General features: G+C 46.1%; 1 protein-coding gene across 1 annotated transcript in view; it reads left to right on the top strand.

Moving 5' to 3' along the window:
* LOC121855386 (U8-agatoxin-Ao1a-like) overlaps window positions 1-23,018 on the top strand; it is a gene marked incomplete at its 5' end in the record, with an annotated part of 44,128 nt that overhangs the window by 11,305 nt on the left and 9,805 nt on the right. The window contains one exon of the mRNA XM_042350278.1: window positions 15,817-15,855. Coding sequence (XP_042206212.1) covers window positions 15,817-15,855 — 39 coding nt within the window. The remainder of the gene's footprint in view (window positions 1-15,816; window positions 15,856-23,018) is intronic.

Raw genomic sequence — 23,018 nt, 5'->3', positions numbered from 1 at the left:
AGTGGGTACGAATTCTATCACGTACGGACTGACGGACGGACGGACAGCATCATTGCTATATATCTCCAAACTTTCGGTCCGGAAGGAAAACTGAGAGATAGAAATTTACCGTCAGTCAACAAGAAACAGCGCTCCCAATACAGCAAAACGAATGTCCTTCTACCTTTATAAAACTTTGAAAAATTGCTGTTTGGTGCGAGCTTAGAAAACGTGGCACCTACAAATTACATAGACAAATACTCTGATGTTCTTGAAACACGAGGAGGTGGTCTAATGCTCCCGAGGTGTGAGGACGTTCCTGAGGCATGAGTGTGAGGACGCTCCCACACATCTAAAGTGGGATGAGAGATCCAACTCTCCGAAAACATTTTGTCTCTGATGACGAGTTGTGACAGTCAACACTGAAAATTTTAAGATCAGATGATTCTCTGTCCAAAAAGACCTTAATTACAGCATTACGGTTGGAGCCCATTAACATTGGGATCCATTGGGATTGATACTTACTGGAACTGAAGCTCAAATCCCAATGGATAGGTTAGTTTGTTACCAATTAAGACTGGGGCTTATTTAACGAATTAACAGCTGATAGAGAGGACATGACGACTCCAAAACGCGAAGTCGATTAGCTAATATTCTATAAAGCAGGATAATGAAACCAAGGCAGCATGGTGAGGGTCATTTTATCTCATTGTAACGAGAACTTTCCAGGAGAGATACAGATGCCTCTAAAACAGGTGAGTGTGATCACTGTACCCACTTGAATGGAAGAGGTGAGGCTCTGACGGGGTGAAGGTGAGAGGAGGACTCCGATACCCTTATAGACGGTGTAAGAGAGGGGAGGGGGTTGACTTTCATATGGACAGCGACGGGACCACAGACGACCACAAAGACGGAGTAAGGATAAAGAGCGGGTGTCGGCGTGAACGAGTGAGGGCATCACGTTGATTCATTGATTAGGGAGGGACACCGACGTCCTCAAAGATGGAGGAGAAAAGCATAACGTTCCTTTAAAGCTGTTGTGGGATGCGAAGGACTCCACACTTAGCTGATGAGTAAAACGATAATAATTTAATATGATAACGTGGACGTACCTGAGATATGGAGTGTTAATGTCCCTCGAAGAGCTGTTTTAACTCACACTTACCTGGAGAAAGAAGAGAAAAAATCCAGTTAAGATTACTTGCTGTCTACCCGTCCCCCGCCACACACCTATATCATTATTCACACTTAACTTACAGGAACAATTAAGGCAGAATCAACGATCTTAAGCATTAGTTTATGCCAAATTGATGACCAAGAGAACGTGTTCAATATATCAAGAACACAACAGTAGTATTAGTGGTAGTTACCTTGTCCTGGTGATCACGGAAGCCCTGGCGCCGTACAGGGTCACCTCCTGGCACCGTCTTGACACTTTTATGACACCTTATGGCCCTTAACGACACCTTGCTGTACTCCATGACACACTTTACACCTTGCGATAGCTTAAGACACTTTGAAACACTTACGACACTAATGACACTATACGACACTGCGAGATTTTAAAGCATTAATCATACTTTATTGACACTACGACATCCGGCATTTTACGAAACTCTGAGAGACTTCACAGCAGATTGCGACACTTTTCGACCTCTTATGACATGACACTTTTATATGTTGCTTGGATACTTTATAACTATTCGAGACTTGGAGTCTTCATGACACGTAATGATACTTTATACCACTTTATGACACTATGCAACTATATGGATCTTTACGGCATTTTAGAACACTGGCACTTTTGGCCACTTCATGACACTTTTGGCCACTTCATGACACTTTTGGCCACTTCATGACACTTTACTACACTTTAGGCTTAAAGATTTTTCGTCAGTGATCACTACTTTTTCCCCAAATTCCTCCTCCTTGTCGACATATTGTGGAGCGAAGGCGAGCCTCGAGGTACGGTGGGAACCTCTCTGGTCAACGCTCATTGGTGGAATATCGGGAGCCAATAAGCAGTATCCTGTTTCGGAGCTCCAGCATCATGTTATATATTCATGTTCATTACCAAAACAAATGCATGGATAGGTTTTAGAAACAAAGAAAATATATTTTTTTATTAATTTATCTATGCTAATGTGTTGGGGGTAAGAGTTGAATTTACACCTTGGTTGACCACAGACAAATTGCCTGGTTTGTGTTTCTGGAGGTGGGGTGAGGGAGGGATGCACTCAGGGAAGTTACCGATTAGGAATTTCGAGGCCGCCAGTCTGTGTGGTGTATATGTGGTATGTGCAGTATGTATGTGCTTTTCCATACGTCAACTCTTGAGTGTAATTTTCGACCTGAATAAACAGTAAATTCTCTTCCAACTATGATTTAAAAAAAGGTTCAAATTCTAACCTAACCTAACCTAACCTAACCTAACCTAACCTAACCTAACCAGCGTAAACAGAAAGTGAATACACAGGCGACACTTAGACTAAGGAAGATAATAAGGACATTTACAGAACACTGGGATAACTTGGATAACCTCTCATTCTTGCCACAACCAATCTAACTTTTTTTTTTAATTTTGTGTGTATTTTCTCGAGCAAGAGTTACGAAAAAAGGATCTTACAACTAATGATATTTCAAAGATATCCTTGATTGCCTTAGGTGGGACGTGTGACTGAACAAGCATTTATTCTCTGGACTGCTACACTGTGATGCTGGAACATACAGCATTGGATTAACCATCACTACATTTGACAGTCCCAGCTGAGTTTAAAGGCCAAGGCACGATATTCTTGCCCCTCTGACTCGTGAAGCATTAATGATTCCACCTTGATGATGACCAGTGTCGCTCACTGCTCCTGGTGGATATTTCTCTCAGAGAGTCCAAGATGAAGCGTTGACTCTGGTAGCAAGTTTGTTTTCACTAGTAATTATTATAATATTATTGTTCCAGTCGTCTTTCTCCCTTCTATCTTTTTGTAACTCGTGTCCTGGTGTTAGTGTCTTCGGGGGAGTCACTGCCAGGTTCTCCCCGGCGTATGTTCCTGGGTAAATGATGGAGGTGGTAAAGTTGTCGCATCCAGGGAACACGGATACATCCTTGATGACTGACAAGGCTGGGACCTTGTCCTGCTCATGTAATCACGACAACACTGATGCTGTCAAGCAGTGATAAGGTGATGGTATCTTAAGCATAAAACGACCACAACTCGTTGTGATCGTTTTCAAAGTAATCAGAAAGTTGAATTTTGCGTCTTGGGTTTTACGTAAACTTCATGTAACCTAACTTATCCTGATAAAACCAAGCCTAAAATAATCTAACTAAGACTAATCAAACCCAACCCAAACTAAACTAAACAAATAAATTCGAACCTAACCTAACCTAACCTAACCTAACCTAACCTAACCTAACCTAACCTAACGCGAAATTTCGTATTCAGATGTGGAAGGGGCGAGGTGGTAAGGAAACCATAAAGCCCCACAGAGACTCCATATATTACACCCGTAAACTGAATAAGAATAAAGTAAGAAAGTAAAGCCATTCTAACCCCTTTTTCCTTACCGCTAGAACGTGATGTTTACATAATTTACACACCATGAGTCCCCGACCTTTAGTGACATTTACAGTGAAAGACTTTTATCGGTCAGCTGGAGGCGGCGTCTGACATTGTGAGAGTGTGTGTGTGTCGGCTGTGACGTCATAGCTGGGGCACTGAACCATGTGAGTGTTTCTCTCTTGTTGTTGTTGTTGTTGTTGTTGTTGCTATTTTCGTGTGAGTAATTATTGGGATGTTGAACAAAGTATCAGTTTCTTTCCTTGTTCAGGTTAATGAATCACACGTTCCCGGCTCCCTGATGCTCGAGTATGACCTGGAGATGTGAAGAAGACTGACTGGTCGAGCGTTTTGTTTACTGTAGGGAAGACCAGAGCTGCTGTGTGTGTGTGTGTGTGTGTGTGGACGACAGAAATTATATTACATACGATGTGATTATTCATTATCTATCTATCATTAATACACATTACTTATTACATACATTTATTATACTTTTACTTTTCGTTCTTATTCTTATTTATCTGATTCTCCTTTAATTCCTTTTACTCTCACTCATCTTTCTTTTCATTTCTTATTTCTCCTCCTCCTATTTCTCCTTTCTAAGCCGCCATTCCTTCTTCCTCATTTCCTAATTACAATTCCTATCTCCCAATACTTATTTCCATCTTCCATTACAATCACGTATCACCATATCCAATCATCTAATCATCCAATCCCTAAGTCTACTCCTTCCTTACAATCCCTCTTCCCATGTTCAATCTCCTAATTCTAATCCCCATTCTAATCCCACTCATTCAAAACCCGATATCAATCCCCCCCTCCTAATCCCTATCCCCCCCTCCCAATCCCATATCCTCCCTCCCATATATCCCTCCCAATCCTTCATTCAATCTCAACCCGCCCCCCCGGCCTCTAACTTTCTCCCTGGCTGCAATGTCTCATACAATTGGACTAAAGTGGTTGGTGATTGGGTGTTTCAGGCTGGATAGTTCGCTCTATTCCCATCCACCTGTTCCTCTATCACTCTATCCCACTGAATATGGTTGAAGGTTTTTAATAGGGCATTGATATATTTCGCACATATATAGTGTTTTAGGGTCTATTTCAAGTCTTATGCTACTGTGGGTTATATTATTTTTTGTCCTTTCGTGAAATATATTGTTTGAGGGGAATTTTTAATATTTAATGTTTTTTTTTTAAGTATTTTTTTTTATGCTCCATTAAGTAATTCGCCAATGTAAATTAAGTTTCATGCTCCGTTAAGTAATTTGCCTATATAAATTATGTTTCATGCTCCGTTAAGTAATTTGCCTATATAAATTATGTTTCATGCTCCGTTAGGTAATTTGCCTATATAAATTATGTTTCATGCTCCGTTAAGTAATTTGCCTATATAAATTATGTTTCATGCTCCGTTAAGTAATTTGCCTATATAAATTATGTTTCATGCTCCGTTAAGTAATTTGCCTATATAAATTATGTTTCATGCTCCGTTAAGTAATTTGCCTATATAAATTATGTTTCATGCTCCGTTAAGTCTTACGAACATAATAATTCTCAAATTTTTCGATAATACTCCTGTTTTCGGATATGGTAAATCATGCTCTTGGGCAGGTAATTTTGATATGCTATAATATTATCAATTTACGGTAATATAATTCAACTGTAGACCTGAGGTTATATATTTAAAATCTAACTTTGCATATATCATCATTAAGATAAGTCATTGTATTCAAGGGTTAAGTCATTGTATTCAAGGGTTAAGTCATTGTATTCAAGGGTTAAGTCATTGTATTCAAGGGTTAAGTCATTGTATTCAAGGGTTAAGTGATTGTATTCAAGGGGTTAAGTCATTGTATTCAAGGGTTAAGTCATTGTATTCAAGGGTTAAGTCATTGTCAAGGGATTAAGTGTGTACTCAGGGGATTAAATTGTTCTAATCAAGAGGTTAAGTAATGATACGCAAGAACTTATGTCATCGTACTCAAGAGGTTAATGATAACTTATTATTATGTTGGAATTATACAAAATCTCTTAAGTCATTTTGTCTTCAAACTCTAACTATGAAATCTTTCCTAAATAATGAACTAAGTATAAACATATTTAATAAGTCAAGTCATCATCAACGGGCGGCACCACTACTCCTGTGATCTGGATATAACGTCATCGTAAAACAGCTGACTAATGTAAACAAACTCACTTGACATCGTAAACACAACTGATTAATGTAAATAAACAAACTCCACTTAATTTATAATTGATAAACAAACTAACCTAACTACTATGAATGAATAAACTGGCAAAATGTCTGTAATATACGGCCAAAATATATTACGTTATCACATTTTTGCTATATTAGTGAAACGTAATAATTGTATGTTTGTGTGAGTCCCATTTTCTATGAAGTAGTTATGATTGCGGTCTATTTTGGGGTAGACTCAACAGTAACGGGAAACCAAGGAGAGCACACACACACACACACACACACACACACACACATTAAACTTACGGTAATTGTGAAGATCTGTATCGTGGTCTACTTGTGTCGTGGCGGCGGTGGTATCTTGAACTTCTATTAAAACAGGTAAATTGAACCCACCTTACCCAATCTAATGTTACCTATCTTAACTAGAATGCATTTGAAGATCGTTAGAATAGGTTAGGTTAGGTTAGGTTAGGTTAGGTTAGGTTTGGTTAGGTTTGGTTTGGTTTGGTTTCGTTTCGTTTCGTTTCCTTTCGTTAGGTAAGTTTAGATTAGATTTAGTTAGTTTAGGATAGTTTTGGTTAGGTTTGACTGGGTGAGTTTAGTTAGTTAGGATTAACATAAGAAAAAACGCCTGGAAGATTTAAATCAATATAGATCAACATCTTTACGAAATTTGTAGAAAAAAAAAACAATTGTTTTTAGTGAGCCTTGATGCTAATAGTGAGAATTACATAAACTTATTGTGAGTTCTGGGTGCACGATGGCCGAGTGGATGGAGCACTCGCCTCTTGTTCTTAAGATAGCTGGTTCGTACTTGGGGCACCTCTAGTATACCTGGTGTGTGATTGTTTCCTGCTGCACCACTGTACAGACCTCTCCCAGTAAACTGCCTCTGTGAAGACTGTGTTTCATTCAGCCGTCAGTAACCAAGTAGAACTTGAACATAGCGCAGAGAGTAGGATCCAGTGCTCGTCTATCGCGGCTTGTTTTACGTATTCAAGATGGAAAAGCAACTGGAACAGCTGACGGGCAGAGATGGCTAAGCAAGCCCAGGGAGAATCCCAGCGTAGAGAAGAACGCATGAGCTAAATCCTGGAGTATGTGGTCTCTCAACAGGAGCCAATTCATCACAGCACAACGACTACAAGTGGCGACGCTGCCGCCAGCAGTGGTGCGCCACGGCAGGCCAAGTTTCCCGTGTCCAGCACATGTCGTCCTCGGCTTCACTACGGGAGTTTGATGCCTTGCGCCACAAGTTTAAGGGGTACGTGACGTTGACGAAGATCTCCTCCCTGCCCCCAGCCAAGCAGAGAGCAGCACTTGTGTCTGTGCTGGACGACGAGTGGACTCGAATCCTTCGCTACGGAATTGGTGTAGCTGACGACACAGAGTTGGAGCCTGTCCTCGATGCGATGGAGGCGTATGTTCGGGGTCAGTGTAACGTCATCGTGGACCGGAGGGGCTCCTACTCAAGAGTTCAAGAACCGGGTGAAACGTTTGACGACTTCCTGTGTGCTGTGAAGGAAAAAGCAAGTTTCTGTGACTTTTGTGAGTCTTGTATAGATAACACTGGGCTGCATTTGAAAAAAAAATTCATGAGGTGCGGGGTTTCTTAGCTGATTCTTTATGTATTTTGCGTGCTGATTCCAAAAATGCCATTCATTTTGCCCAATCAGGTCAGATTTTTATGCTATGGGAATTAGGAAAAAATCGAAATTCTTAAATATGATGTCAAAATTTTTATGCAAAATATATCATAAGAAATGTAACCACAACACATAGGACCAAAATATGTCAACTACATAGATGCCTTTACAGTTAGACATGCATAAATGGCTGTCGCAGAGAATTTCTTTGGTGGTTGGTGTCTGGGGCGTCCCGTTTCAGACACCAACAGTAGTCGGCGAGCATGTTGATATCCCAGCGACCCTGGTACCGCTCCTCCATTACACGGATATCTTGATGGAAGCGTTCTCCTTGTTCCTCACTCACATCACCACAGTTCTCTGGAAAGTAGTCCAAGTGGGAGCTGAGGAAGTGCATCTTGATGGACATGCGTGCACCAAGAACTTTGTAGCTCAGAAGTAGGTCCTCAACAACTTGTTCATACTCTGGACTTCTGTAGTTGCCAAGAAAATTGGAGACAATAGACTTAAAGGCATGCCAGGCTTTCTTCTCATTTACATCCATGCTGCAATCAAACTTGGATCTTTGAAAAGCTCTCTGATCTGAGGGCCATCAAAAATTCCTGCATTCAGCTTTGCCTCACTGACTTTTGGAAATTTTTCTTTCAGAAAATTGAAAGCCTGGCTTTTTTTGTCCAGTGCCTTTACAAAGTTTTTGAACAGACCGAGCTTGATGTGCAGTGGCGGAAGAAGAATGTTCTGCGGATTCACCAGAGCATGGGCAACAACATTGTGAGAACCTGGAGTAAGTCCACTTCTTGCAGGCCAGTCACGTTGCATGTAGTGCTGCTTGTCTGCTCGAATATCCCACAGACAGAGGAAACATGCCATGTACCACCAGATGAAAAAGAAATTTGAAGAAAAATATGTAAAAACACGGACATATACTTTTCCTTGCTTCATGGGCGACATTTAAATGGCCAGCGAGCACGGGGAGTGAATGCATCGTGAAGGATTAAAACTGACTGAAATCTTTTCTGAGGCTTGCAATGTCTTGGATGATTTTTTAATGAACGAATATGAGGACCCCATTTTGAGCGAAAAATGCCAATATTTTACCTGAATTCCGCTTAAAATGCTATATACTGTACTGACCTGATTGAGCAAAATGGATAACATTTTTGGGATCAGCATGCAAAAATACCCAGAAAAGCAATAATACACATTATAATCGCCTTGGAGACCGGATTGTTGTCTGTACTTTGATGAGGAAGCATTGAAACGTATGCTTTAGAAAAAAAAATGCAAAGTTCTATAAACATATGCCGAGCTTCAGAAAATGCTAATGTGACCGCCAGCAGTGAGCGCCACAGCGACTGAAGATGCGATGGGATTCTCAGACTTACGGCGATGAGATGGAAAGATGAAGCCAGACATCGTAGATCCTCAAGTCGTCCCCAATGTCTTTGGGAGGTGTGTGATTGTGCTGCTGCACCACTCTACAGACCTCTCCCAGTAAACTGCATCTGTGAAGACTGTGTTTCATTGAGCCGTCAGTATCCAAGTAGAACTTGAACACCTGGTTGTGAATGGGTACCTAACGTCATAATTTGGGAAGTGGAGGCAGTCGTGTGCAGTGTCTCCTTGTGTACATAAAGGCTTATTTTACCTACCACTACTACTTTTCCTTTTCAATGTATCTCGGTACCTGGAATTAAAAAACTTAATTTGCGTATCACCTGTATTCGAGTTTACGACAGAATCACAGCTTCAAATGTCTTATTTTTTCTTCACTAAATGGTGTAAAAGTCCCGAGATTAGACGCGTCTCATATATCCAGTTGAGGAAATTTTAGAAGAGTTGCCCTCTGAGCGATGTGCTCTCCTCTGACTGTTTCTTCGACTGGCTGATCACGTGTATTGTGAGGGAAATTACTTACAACATGATTCAAGGTATCAGTAAGAATACTTATTTCAGTAACGTGACCTATATTAGTAAAACTATCTTTAAATGTACATTGTATAAGTAACATGAATAAACAAAATGAAGTGTACTAAAATAATTGACAGAGTATACCTTCGATAAATAACAAGAAATACATTTTCTATCAGTAACGTGAAGTGTAAACCCACATATGGAAATATGATGTACAAAAAGAAACGTGAAGTTTACACCATGTAAGTAAACCATATTATAAATACTCACTGCAGGGAGTGATAAGTCGTGTAAGTAATGGAGAAAAGTATCATCATTGATCTCATCTTACACACTTAACACTTACCAGTTCTACTCTGGGTAATTTAGTCTCCCTGCTTGTGTTAGTGTCAAGCTTTAAGATGCTAAAGTAATGTTCCGTTAAAGCGACACCAACACTCACATGGCTGGGAACAAGACATTCTGTTTTACTGACCTACTGTACACTACTGTTTTGATAGTAAAGGTGGGCGGAGACAGGTGTAGGAGGCAGGTGTGACGGACAGGTGTGGGGAGGCAGGTGTGACGGAGACAGTGTGACGGAACAGGTGTAGACGGAGACAGGTGGAGACAGGTGGGGAGGCAGGTGGGACGGAGACAGGTGGTGGGAGACAGGTGTGGATGGAGAAGGGGGAGGGGAGGCAGGTGTGGACGGAGAAGGTGGAGGGAGGCAGGTGTGGACGGGAGACAGGTGTGGTGGGAGGCAGGTGTGGACGGAGACAGGTGGGGTGGGGAGGCAGGGGAGGTGTGGGCGGAGACAGAGGGGTGTGGACGGGAGGCAGGGGACGGGAGACAGGTGGTGGGAAGCAGGTGGGACGGAGACAGGTGTGGTGGGAGGCAGGTGGACGGAGACAGGTGGGTGGGAGGCAGGTGGACGGGAGAAAGGTGTGGGCGGAGACAGAGGGACGACAGGTGTGGACTGGGAGGCAGGTGGACGGAGACAGGTGGTGGGGAAGCAGGGATGGGAGACAGGTGTGGTGGGAGGCAGGTGTGGACGGAGACAGGTGTGGTGGGAGGCAGGTGTGGATGGAGAAAGGTGGGAGGAGGCAGGTGTGACGGGGTGTCGAGGGAGGCAGTGGGACGGAGACATGTGTGGAGACAGGTGGACCGAGGCAGGTGTGGACGGAGACAGGTGTGGGCGGAGACAGGTGACTGGGAGGCAGGTGGGAGGGAGGCAGGTGGGACGGAGACAGTTTGGGGAGGAGGTAGGTGTGGGAGGGAGACAGGTGTAGAGGAAGGCAGGTGTGGACGGAGGAAGGTGGACGGAGACAGTTTGAGAGGAGGTAGATGGGAGCGAGACAGGTGTAGAGGAAGGCAGGTGGAGAGAACCGGCTGTGGAGGAGACAGATGGGCGGAGACAGTTTGGGAGGCAGGTAGGTGTGGAGCGAGACAGGTAGAGGAAGGCAGGTGTGGACGGAGGGGTGTGCGGAGACAGATGTGGGGGGTAGGTAGGTATGGAAGGAGGCAGGTGTGAGGGACACAAATGTTGGCTGAGACACGTGTAGAAGGAGACAGGTGTGGACAGAGACAACTGTGGACAAAGACAGTGCAGGGTGGAGACAGGAGGGAGAGAGGCAAGTGTGGAAGGAAGCAGGTGGGAAGGAGGCAGGTGGGAAGGAGGCAGGTGTGGAAGGAGGCAGGGAAGGAGGCAGGGAAGGGTCAGGTGTGGAAGGAGGCAGGTGTGGACGGAGTCGTGTGGAAGGATGCAGGTGGAAGGAGACAGGTGTGGAAGGCGGCAGATGTGAACAGAGGCAGGTGTGGAGGCAGGTGTGGAAGGAGGCAGGTGGAAGGCCACAGATGAACAGAGGTGAGGTGACGGAGGCAGGTGTGGATGGGGACAGGTGTGACCAGAGGCAGGCGTGAATGAACAGGTGTGGATGGGGACAGGTGTGGAAGGTGGCAGGTGGGAAGGAGGCAGATGTGGAAGGCCACAGATGTGGACAGAGTAGGTGTGGACAGGCAGGCGTGAACGATGACAGGTGTGAATGGAGGCAGGTGTGGATGGGGCAGGTGTGGACGGAGGCAGGTGTGGACGGAGGCAGGTGTGGGACGGAGGCAGAGTGTGAACAGAGCAAGTGTAGAAAGAGGCAGGTGTGGAGCGGAGGCAGGTGTGGACGGAGCAGGTGTGGACAGGCAAGTGTGAACAGGCAGAGTGTGGAGGTGGTGGGTGTGGAGGCGGCAGGTGTGGAGGGATTCAGGTGTGGAGGCGGCAGGTGTGGAGGGGGCAGGTGTGAGACAGAGGCAAGTGTGGACGGGGCAGGTGTGGAAGAGACAGGTGTGGACAGGCAAAGTGTGGAAGGTGGTAGGTGTGGAGGCGTGGTGTGGAGGGAGGTGGGTATGGAGGTTCAGGTGTGGAAGGCGGAGGTGTGGGAGGGAGGCAGGTGTGGACAGAGGCAACTTTGGACGGAGGCAGGTGGGAGGCAGGGCAAGTGTGGAAGCAGTGGGTGTGGAAGGCGCAGGTGTGGAAGGGGCAGGTGTGGACAGGTCAGGTGTGGAGGATGCAGGTGTGGAGGAGACAGGTGTGGAAGGCAGATGTGAACAGAGGCAGGTGTGGACGGAGCGGGTGTGGATGGGGACAGGTGTGGAGGGGGCAGGGTGTGGAGGAGGCAGGTGTGGAGGGCACAGATGTGAACAGAGGTAGGTGTGGATGGAGGCAGGTGTGGATGGGGACAGGTGTGACCAGAGGCAGGCGTGAATGGGAACAGGTGTGGATGGGGACAGGTGTGGAAGGTGGCAGTGTGGAAGGAGGCAGATGTGGAAGGCCACAGATGTGAACAGAGGTAGGTGTGGACGGAAGCAGGCGTGAACGGTGACAGATGTGAACGGAGGCAGGTGTGTGGGGGAGGCAGGTGTGAATGGAGGCAGGTGTGGATGGGGCAGGTGTGGACGGGCAGGTGTGGGACGGGCAGGTGTGGACTGGAACAAGGTGTGAACAGAGGCAAGTGTGAGAAAGGGCAGGTGTGGACGGAGGCAGGTGTGGACGGAGGCAGGTGTGGACGGAGCAAGTGTGAACAGGCAAGTGTGTGGAAGGTGGTTAGGTGTGGAAGGCGGCAGGTGTGGAGAGTTCAGGTGTGGAAGGTGGCAGGTGTGGAGGGAGGCAGGTGTGAACAGAGGCAAGGTGTGGACGGAGGCAGGTGTGGAAAGAACAGGTGTGGACAGGCAAGTGTGGGAGGTGGAGGTGTGGAGGCGGCAGGGTGTGGAGGTGGGTGCAGGAGGGAGTTCAGGTGTGGAGGCGGCAGGTGTGGAGGGGGAGGCAGGTGTGGACAGAGGCTTTGGACGGAGGCAGGTGTGGGCGGAGGCAAGTGTGGAAGGTGGTAGGTGTGGAAGGCGGCAGGTGTGGAAGGAGGCAAGTGTGGAAGGAGGCAGATGTGGAAGGCGGCAGGTATGAGAAGGTGTGGACGGAGGCAGGTGTGGAAGGCGACAGGTGTGGAGGGAGGCACAGGTTTAGGTAGGAATAATGTTGTATATCGTACTGACATGGGCCGGTGGTGCAAGAGGAAAGGAGGCTGGCCAGGGGTGTGATGATGGAAGTGTCCTGGGTGCAGCCGGGGTGTAATGATGGAAGTGTCCTGGGTGCAGGCCGGGGGTGTGATGATGGAAGTGTCCTGGGTGCAGGCCGGGGTGTGATGATGGAAGTGTCCTGGGTGCAGGCCGGGGGTGTGATGGAAGTGTCCTGGGTGCAGGCCGGGGGTGTAATGATGGAAGTGTCCTGGGTGCAGGCCAGGGGTGTGTGTTGGAAGTGTTCTGGTGCAGGCCGGGGTGTGATGATGGAAGTGTCCTGGGTGCAGGCCGGGGGTGTGTTGATGGAAGTGTCTGGTGCAGGCCGGGGTGTAATGGTAGTGTCCTGGGTGCAGGCCGGGGTGTAATGATGGAAGTGTCCTGGTGCAGGCCGGGGTGTAATGATGGAAGTGTCCTGGGTGCAGGCCGGGGGTGTGATGGAAGTGTCCTGGGTGCAGGCCGGGGTGTAATGATGGAAGTGTCCTGGGTGCAGGCCGGGGGTGTAATGATGGAAGTGTGTCTGGGTGCAGGCCGGGGTGTGATGATGGAAGTGTCCTGGGTGCAGGCCGGGGTGTAATGATGGAAGTGTCCTGGGTGCAGGCCGGGGTGTAATGATGGAAGTGTCCTGGGTGCAGGCCGGGGGTGTGATGATGGAAGTGTCCTGGGTGCAGGCCGGGGTGTAATGATGGAAGTGTCCTGGGTGCAGGCCGGGGGTGTAATGATGGAAGTGTCCTGGGTGCAGGCCGGGGGTGTGATGGAAGTGTCCTGGGTGCAGGCCGGGGTGTGTGATGGAAGTGTCCTGGGTGCAGGCCGGGGTGTAATGATGGAAGTGTCTGCGGTGTGGGCCGGGGTGTGATGATGGAAGTGTCCTGGGTGCAGGCCGGGGGTGTGTTGATGGAAGTGTCCTGGGTGCAGGCCGGGGTTGTAATGATGGAAGTGTCCTGGGTGCAGGCCGGGGGGTGATGATGGAAGTGTCCTGGGTGCAGGCCGGGGTGTGATGATGGAAGTGTCCTGGGTGCAGGCCGGGGGTGTAATGATGGAAGTGTCCTGGATGCAGGCCGGGGGTGTAATGGAAATGTCCTGGGTGCAGGCCGGGGTGTATGATGGAAGTGTCCTGGGTGCAGGCCGGGGTGTAATGATGGAAGTGTCCTGGGTGCAGGCCAGGGGTGTAATGATGGAAGTGTCCTGGGTGCAGGCCGGGGTGTGATGATGGAAGTGTCCTGGGTGCAGGCCGGGGTGTAATGATGGAAGTGTCCTGGGTGCAGGCCGGGGTTGTAATGATGGAAGTGTCCTGGGTGCAGGCCGGGGTGTAATGATGGAAGTGTCCTGGTGCAGGCCAGGGGTGTGATGATGGAAGTGTCCCGGTTGCAGGCCGGGGGTGTGATGATGGAAGTGTCTTGGTGCAGGTCAGGGGTTGTAATGATGGAAGTGTGTCCTGGGTGCAGGCCGGGGTGTAATGATGGAAGTGTCCTGGGTGCAGGCCGGGGTGTAATGATGGAAGTGTCTGGGTGCAGGCCGGGGTGTGTGATGGAAGTGTCCTGGTGCAGGCGGGGTGTGTGATGGAGGTGTCTGGGTGCAGGCCGGGGTGTAATGATGGAAGTGTCCTGGGTGCAGGCCAGTGTAAGTGTCCGGTGCAGGCCGGGGTGATGATGGAAGTCCGGTGCAGGCAGTGTGATGGGCTGGGTGAGGCGGGTGTAATGATGGAAGTGTCTGGGTGCAGGCCGGGGTGTAATGATGGAAGTGTTCGGGCAGGCCGGGGTGTAATGATGGAAGTGTCCTGGTGCAGGCTGGGGGTGTAATGATGGAAGTGTCTGGGTGCAGGCCGGGGGTGTAATGATGGAAGTGTTCCGGTGCAGCCGGGGTGTAATGATGGAAGTGTCTGGGTGCGGGGGTGTGTGTGGAAGTGTCTGGGTGCAGGCCGGGGGTGTGTGATGGAAGTGCGGTGCAGGCCGGTGTGTGGAAGTGTCCTGGGTGCAGGCCGGGGGTGTGATGATGGAAGTGTCCTGGGTCAGGCCGGGGGTGTGATGGAAGTGTCCTGGGTGCAGGCCAGGGGTGTGATGATGGAAGTGTCCTGGGTGCAGGCCGGGGTGTGATGATGGAAGTGTCTGGGTGTGGCCGGGGTGTGATGATGGAAGTGTCCTGGGTGCAGGCCGGGGGGGGCCGGGGTATTGTTGGCACAAGACGGGGGTGCAGTCCGGAACCCTGAGAGGAGGTGCCAGTAGAGGGCGGGAGGTGATGGTAGGAGGGAGATTGGATTCCCACAGGAGAGAAATGTTTCTCTCAGTCAGTCACCCAGGAAAGGCTCTGAGAAAATGAATACTGTTGAAAACAATAAAAAAAATACAAGAAGAATTATAACACAGGTGTACAGGCTTGGGAAAATAAGTGGAGATAACGGGCGAAACAACTAAGGTAAATAGAGATAAATAAAACAAATGAAATTAGGTGATGAAGAATGGCTGAAGAAAAGCGAAGGAGGAAACTATGAAGGAGGAAAAAGTGTACTGGACTATTACTCAAGTGAAGGGTTTGGAGGAGACTTGCCGCGGCTCATCCACTTGTGTGTTGGCCAACTTCAGGGTTGAGTTCCACGTCTTATCCTAGTGTATGTTTGTGGTTATTTTGCCGCCAGGACTGGAACCTGTTGACCTGACCTTAACCTGACTAAGGCTTAAGTGTCACCAGGCTGAAGGGTCGTCGAAGAATTTGTTTGTTTTTCCTCTTGGACAATTAATCTTAGTTCTTTTCTTATTCTGAACAAATCCCCCCACCCCAAAAAAATGTTTTGTATATTATGTTAAGTTGTTCTATATATAATTTTAAGCTCCTTTATGTCACTGTTATTACAAAATAAACACACAGAATACGGTTACAGTAGTAAAATACAAAACATTTATAAACACCCAAATGTGACTTAAGTTAAAAAATGTCTACAAGTTTTTTGTTAATGTGTTTTCTCTTTCCCTGTGGCCATCAGACGCGACGATGTGGCAGGAAGCGACCCTATTAAGAGATGGTAAGGATATATGAACAGAATTTTTGTTGAGCTGTGTTATGTGTCTCAACGCTTCAGTAAATCTGTTTCACGCTAGTTTAGTGGCGGGGATGGGGGTGTGAAGGATGATCAGAGTCCCTTGTAGACGGAGGAGGAAGAGGTGGTGCGATGGAAGGAAGGACGAGAAAAAATGTTGGAAGGATTTGGGATGGATTAGAAAAATGATGGTTGGATTCCTTGTTGGAGAGAGAAAGGCTGTGACGGCAAGGCGGGAGGATAAGAGAGACAAAAAGGAATGTCTCCTTAAGCTGGTCGAAGAGACAATTTCACCCCGTCTTCAGTAGGGGCGGTGAGATGGTACCCGAGTGAGATGGTACCCGAGTGAGATGGTACCCGAGTGAGATGGTACCCGAGTGAGATGGTACCCGAGTCTGTATGTGTGTGAGTTAAAACCACGGAGGAGTGTATTGTTTACCTTCTCTTCCATAAACACTGCAGGCAGATGACGGGCGAACGTTTGCTCTATTGACTACTCGGGGTGGCGCTGTTCTTATGGACTGGATCTCAGTGAGGTGATAACACAAGTCCCTTTCTAATTATGTACATATACACCCTGTCGGACCACCACTGATAACACCCACCTACCAACGTTTAAAAAATCAGAGATGTTGTATATTCAACTCACAATACTTTTATTCAACCTCTATTCAGTGGCACAAAATCACTTTTTGAATGAAGCGTTATCGCCCTTTGATGCCACAAAAGCCACCCACAGCGCCCTATTCATGCTGAAACAGCAACGCTTTATCAGTTGCCATTCAGAGTCTCTAGGCCACAATGGCTTACTAATACCCCTTTGTTGGATATACAGAGTTTTTGTTGTTACATCTTATTGCAATTAGAACCTTTGACGTACACGAGGATGGCGAGTATAGTGTTGGACTCTATTTATATGGACGGCGTGAGGGGCTTCACCTTCCCAAGGAGTCAGATGTATTCTCCCCTTCATTACTATACTGTATATTTCCTCTGTGAAATTTCATCGGTCCTCAATTTTCAAACAGCAGAAGGAATATAGTGTTGAATAATCTTTGTGTTTCTTCTTTACGGATTTTCAAAGAGCATTTTTAGTTTTCCTTGAACTCTGACTACTGTTAGTATAGTGTACAGTTTATCCATCTTTTATTAGTTCTAAATTAGAATAAGCGTCAATAGAAACACACAGCATCACAGAGACACTAGTAGAAGACCTACAGTAGTTTGTCCTGTAAGCATGAAGGATGTGAATAGATATGGAAATGTTTAATAATCTTCATGAATTTCTTATTCCTCTTACCACCCCTCCCCTTGCCCATCTAACCAGTGAATAACAATTCTAAAACACATGGGGATGTTCTAACACGTTCACAACACGTATTAACACGTTCTAAGTCGTTTCGAAATGTTTCAATGGATTCTGTGGCGTTCTGACACACTCTCACAAGCTTCAGTGGATTTTAACGTGTTTTAAGGCATGCTTTAAAGTGCTCTAACCCGTCATTGACAAAGTTCCCACATCGCTCTCCGCCTACTAGCCTGTTCACCAGTCACTCTGTCTTGACCGTGATTGATAGTTACAAGATGTTGTGCCTTAGTGTAGTAGTCCATAGTGGTATAGACCTGTAGATGATAGTGTCTGTGCATGAGTTGTCGTAGTCGTGAAGTAAACTGTTGTAGCGAGTGACCCCAGGTGTGTGGGTGTTGTTGAAACCATACTCAGTCAACCACTGTAGTATATGACTCTCGCAGCAGTTTGGTGAACAGGAGTCTGGCAGTGTGTAGTGGTAGTCGAGTGGATACATCGCTCGATTCTAATGCTTAGGGTTGTTAGTTCACGCCCAGGACACTTCCAGAAAACCCAGCTGTGATTGGGTGTCTAAACTTACAATTACAGGTGAAGGTGATCATGTGCAGTGCTGACCTATACTGAAGGCCCAGTATTCAGTGTGCTGAATCCACATTGTCCCTAAAGGGTTGTCAGACCAATAGGAACCAAGCTTATTTGGGCAATAATTCCTCGAGAAAATTTTTTTGTTCTGACTACTAAATGCATCCTTAAAGACTATTCTGGCTCACGACGGAACTCCTTAGTCGTTTGAGTATTGATGTTCTGTAATCTGCTGTAATATCTTAACGTCTCACAGCTGCTGTACCTGTAGTTATTGACCGCAGCTGTAAGTTGTTGTGACAGCCGTGGGTACAATAGTCTGGCAGGCTGTTGCTATGCAGTGCTTTTGTTGAATAATTATAAACTGTTCAAGACAGCGAGTGAATGACAACTGTAGTTAATGAGCTGGTAGATGTATGGATTAATTAGTTCATTTGTACATTGTATCTCAACAGGTATATATACGATGTTCTAGTTGAATAAATATCCCTTCTTGAAAATTTATTATTATATGCAACTATAATCCTTCTGTAGATTTTCAAGCCTCTAGGAAATATATCCCTTAAGTATATATTCACTAAACTTAATGAACTATATTTCAGCTGCACACACACACATACACACACACACACACACACACACACACACACACACATATATATATATATATATATATATATATATATATATATATATATATATATAAATGCATATGTAGGTATATTCCTTCAGTACATATACAATGTTAGCCTTATTTTGGTGCATCAAGTTACTGTAGTATATGTTTATATGAAAAGTTAACTACATATACCCGTAACAGTATATATTACCTCCTATAAATGACGACATACAATAACCTTATTTGAAAATAATTATTGAAGAAGTTTGATGGAAATTCGCGAAAAAGAACAATTAATTATCTGGGCTATGCCAGTACTACGCTATACAACCAGAGCTATACAGTCGTACAGGAATATATCATTAACCTATATATGACCTTATACAGTATCGTACTACATAGGCTAAGGTAAGTAATTGTATACGTATTTTGTCAATAAAATGAACTCCATAGTACGACATTTTGTTGTGTGTGTGTGTGTGTGTGTGTGTGTGTGTGTGTGTGTGTGTGTGTGTGTGTGCGTGTGTGTGTGTGTGTGTGTGTGTGTGTGTGTGTGTGTGTGTGTGTGTGTGGATATTTCTTCACAGGGTGGTGTAATACGTCTAGTGAGGGTCGACTCACAGAACAGGGTCCGGCTATACCTTATTCTGGAAGGGAAAACCTACAGTGGAGAGAAACCACATTTATGAAGATGGCTTAGCCATTCTCCAATCCATCTTCCATAAGCTAACTGAAGTACCTGCTGAAGTCAACGAGCGCCTCATGAAGCTCCAAGACCCACTACATTACTTACGTCATGCCTTCTTCATCAGTGCATACGCCCCAACACGGGAAGCAGAGGATGATATTAAGTAGCCTCTCTCGCCAGAGATAATATGTGTGTTCTTAGGTGACTTCGATACCAAATCTGGCAGAGATGCTGACTTATGGCCTACTCCTCATCAGCAAGTGTGCTGAACACAGCCTCACTATCACCAAACACCTTGTTTTGGCAAGCTGACAAGTTCAGGGTTCTTGGCATTACCCGTAACTTAAACATTGGTATCTCATTGACTACATCATTGTCAGAGAAAGAGATCGCCGAGATGTCCTCATCACCCAAGTCATGTGTGATTTAGACCACTGTGACACATCATCGGCTCAAATCAGTGCCAAACTCACCCTTCACATCGCTCCAAAATGGCAAAAGCAAGTGACTGGAAGATCTTGCTGTAGTACATGCTTTCAGAGAGCAGCTCAATGATGGGTTGATGAACAACCCAATAACAAACAACCAAAATGCCAGTGCCGAATAGGTCCCATCAAACTTGTCATCACAAGAACCTGCATCGAGACACTCGGCCAGATCAAAAAGAAAAAATTCAGGATTGGTTTGATGGCTTGACCAGAAATAAAAGTACTCTTCAATAGTAAATGTGCTGCTCTCACTGACTGGCAGAACAACCTTAAGTCTCTGATCAAAGCTCATACATGTACAAAGAAGAAAGCGGCGGTCCAGCGTAATCTTCGCGATCTAAAGGACAAATGGTGGAAATACAAAAGTGGGCGAATGGGGTAATTTTCGGATCAACACAAGATGTGTAGATTTTCAATTCCTCTAAAACCACACGGGCCAATGACTCATGGTGCGGCCCCTTTGTTCATCCGACGGTAACTCCTAATTAATAACGACAAAGAAGGCATCTGTCTGCATTGGAAAGAACATTACCATTCCCTGCTCAAATGAAACACCCATGTGGATGATCTGAATACCCAGTAAGTCACTCCGCACCTGGAGCTGGCCAAACCTTCAGGATAGCCAAGGTGGGCCAGCTCCAGGTGCCGAGTGACTTGCTGGGGTATTCAGGTCATCCATATGGGTGTTTCAGTTGAGCGAGGTGTGTGTTGCTTAATGCAGACGGATGTCTTCTTTGTCGTTAATTAGGTTGCTGCTGCCCATCAAGCTTGCCAAATAACAAAGCCACAGGGCCTGATGGGAACCCAGCCGAGGTGTATAAAGCAGGATGACCTCTATTTACCAGCCGTCTCCAGTGTCTGCTGGAGAATATATGGGAAAAGGAGAAGATTCCCCAAGCTCTTAAAGACGCCTCCGACATCAATATTTATAAGAACAAGGGAGACTGGTCAGCTGTGGCAACCACACGGGATCTCGCTGCTGTCCGTAGCTGGCAAGATTGGCCGCCCAGAGTCTCATAACAGACTTTTTCCTGAGGCGGAAAACTTCCTCACAGAATCTCAATGTGGCTTTAGATCACCACGTGGCACCACTGACATGATCTTTGCTGCCCGTCAGATACAGGGCTTCGATTCGGTCAACAGGAAGGCTTTTTGGTGGACCCTCAGCCGTTTGACTGCCTGCAAAATTCATTGCCATTGTGAGGCAACTCGACGATGGCACGACCGGCGCTGATCTCCTGCACAATGGCACCTAGTCTGAGTTCTTCCCCATCCAAACAGAGGTTAAAGGAGGGTGTGTACTGGCACCAACTCTCTTTTACATTTTCTTCCCTGCCTTTCTGCCTCGTGCCAACTTAAAATTAGCCGGTGGGGTGGACATCCGGTACCAGATGAAGGATCTTTTCAACATAAGACGACTCCAGGCAGAACAAAGGTGTCGACAGCTTTCATTACTGAATTTCAGATGGCAGACGACCTCACCCTTGTCGCTCACACTGAACGCGACCTACAGAATCCTGAACACCTACACAGATGCATATGCACACTTCGACAGCCAGAAGGGAATGTACGTAAGACTCAGATTCTCTCTTTCCACCTGTCCTAGTTCCAGCCACACCTCCAGCTTAACGGTACTACCCTCACACTAATGTTACCCACTTTCAATTATCTCGGCTCCCACCTGTCCACCACCGCGGACATTGATGAAGAGATTGAGCATCGGATCAGATATGCATCCCAGATATGCGAACTACGAAACCGTGTCTCATCTGGCAAGGGAGCTGAAATTATCTACAAAGTTATACTTATATCGAGTAGTGGTCCTGCCCGCTGGGAGAAGAACAAATGCCAGTATTCTTGCGGACACCAACTGTAGGAGTATTGAGGCTACCAATATCCATGAACAACTACGCTGGACTGGCCATGTTACCCGCATGGACGACAGCAGACTGCCAAAGCAGCTACTTTACAGTCACCTAAGCAATAGTAAGCGTAACGCTGGCGGGCAACTCAAGACGTATAAGGATAGTCTTGAATAAACTTGAAAAGTGCCAAATCGACCCCCCTCACCTGGGAGAAGCTACTCCACAATGTAACGCTTGGAGGAGCACCGTACAAGAAGGTGTCAATACTTTCGAGTTAGCCCAACTGTATATCCAGGCAGACAAGCGCCAACGCCGGGAAGATGCTGCTGCCGCCCCTCCCGCACCAGATGAAACCCCCCATGTATGCAACTTCTGTGATCTCGACCTGCCGGTACCGTATCGGCGTCTTTAGTCACCCCAAAACTCACCAACCTAGGTGACATCCTTAATAAGTCATATCATTGTATCATAGCTGGATGATCGCCATGCTCGATTCAGTGACAACAAAGTAGTAGTAGTGTGTGTGTGTGTGTGTGTGTGTGTGTGTGTGTGTGTGTGTGTGTGTGTGTGTGTGTGTGTGTGTGTGTGTGTGTGTGTGTGTGTGTGTAATGGGGGTGGAGGGGGTAATTTTAGATTCTTCACATTAACTTGTTTTGACGACATCAGAGCCGTAGAAATACCCTGATTGAGGTCATCTCTCTCTCTCTCTCTCTCTCTCTCTCTCTCTCTCTCTCTCTCTCTCTCTCTCTCTCTCTCTCTCTCTCTCTCTCTCTCTCTCTCTCTCTCCCTTTTCGTACCCTCTTTCTTATCACTCACAATTTGTGCCATACTCCTTTCTCTCTCTCTCTTGTTTACTTTCTTGCTTATATTTCTCTGACCTTTTCTACCTTTGTCTCTCTCATCTCTCCTCTACCTTTTTCTTTACCTTTCTCTCACTTTTGTACCCCCCACCCTCTGTCTCTTCTACCTTTCTTACTTATGTTTTTTTTATCTTCACTATATTTACTGTACACACTGAACAAGAGCTTCTCGGGCACCTGGGCACGGTGGATGTGAGGATGAACAGAATGGTTTCAGATTCTTCGTTCATTTTTCAGATTCCACAGTTGCTCATAATGATTTTTTTTCTTTATACGTTTTTTTTTTGTCTCTGTTTGTCTGATTATCTATCTCTCACTCACAATTCTTCTTCCTTTTAATATCATTGTGTATGTTAGCAAAGAGGAAGGAAATGGAAGGCGAGAGAGAAAGAAGAGAGAGAGAGAAGAGAGAGAGAGAGAGAGAGAGAGAGGGTAAGTCTAATATGTATGCTAAACTGGTCCATAATCATATTCCTCTTTCTTTCTTTCTTTCTTTCTTATTTATGTCTCCTTGCTTTCCGTTCTTGCTCTTCGTATATTTGTCTTCTTGGGAATTTCATCTCTTTTTCTCTTTCGTTTTATTTGATTGGTTCTCTCCTTTTATATATCTCTCTCTCTCTCATTTTCTTCCTTCTCTCTCTCCCTCTCTCCCATTATTCTTCCTTTCTCATACTGTCTTTGCCTGCCCTCTCTAAACACTCTCTCTCTCTCTCTCTCTCTCTCTCTCTCTCTCTCTC

Source organism: Homarus americanus, unplaced genomic scaffold (assembly GCF_018991925.1).
Source record: "Homarus americanus isolate GMGI-L3 unplaced genomic scaffold, GMGI_Hamer_2.0 scaffold5382, whole genome shotgun sequence".
Lineage (NCBI taxonomy): Eukaryota > Metazoa > Arthropoda > Malacostraca > Decapoda > Nephropidae > Homarus > Homarus americanus.
This window is presented reverse-complemented; position numbering and strand designations above follow the sequence as displayed.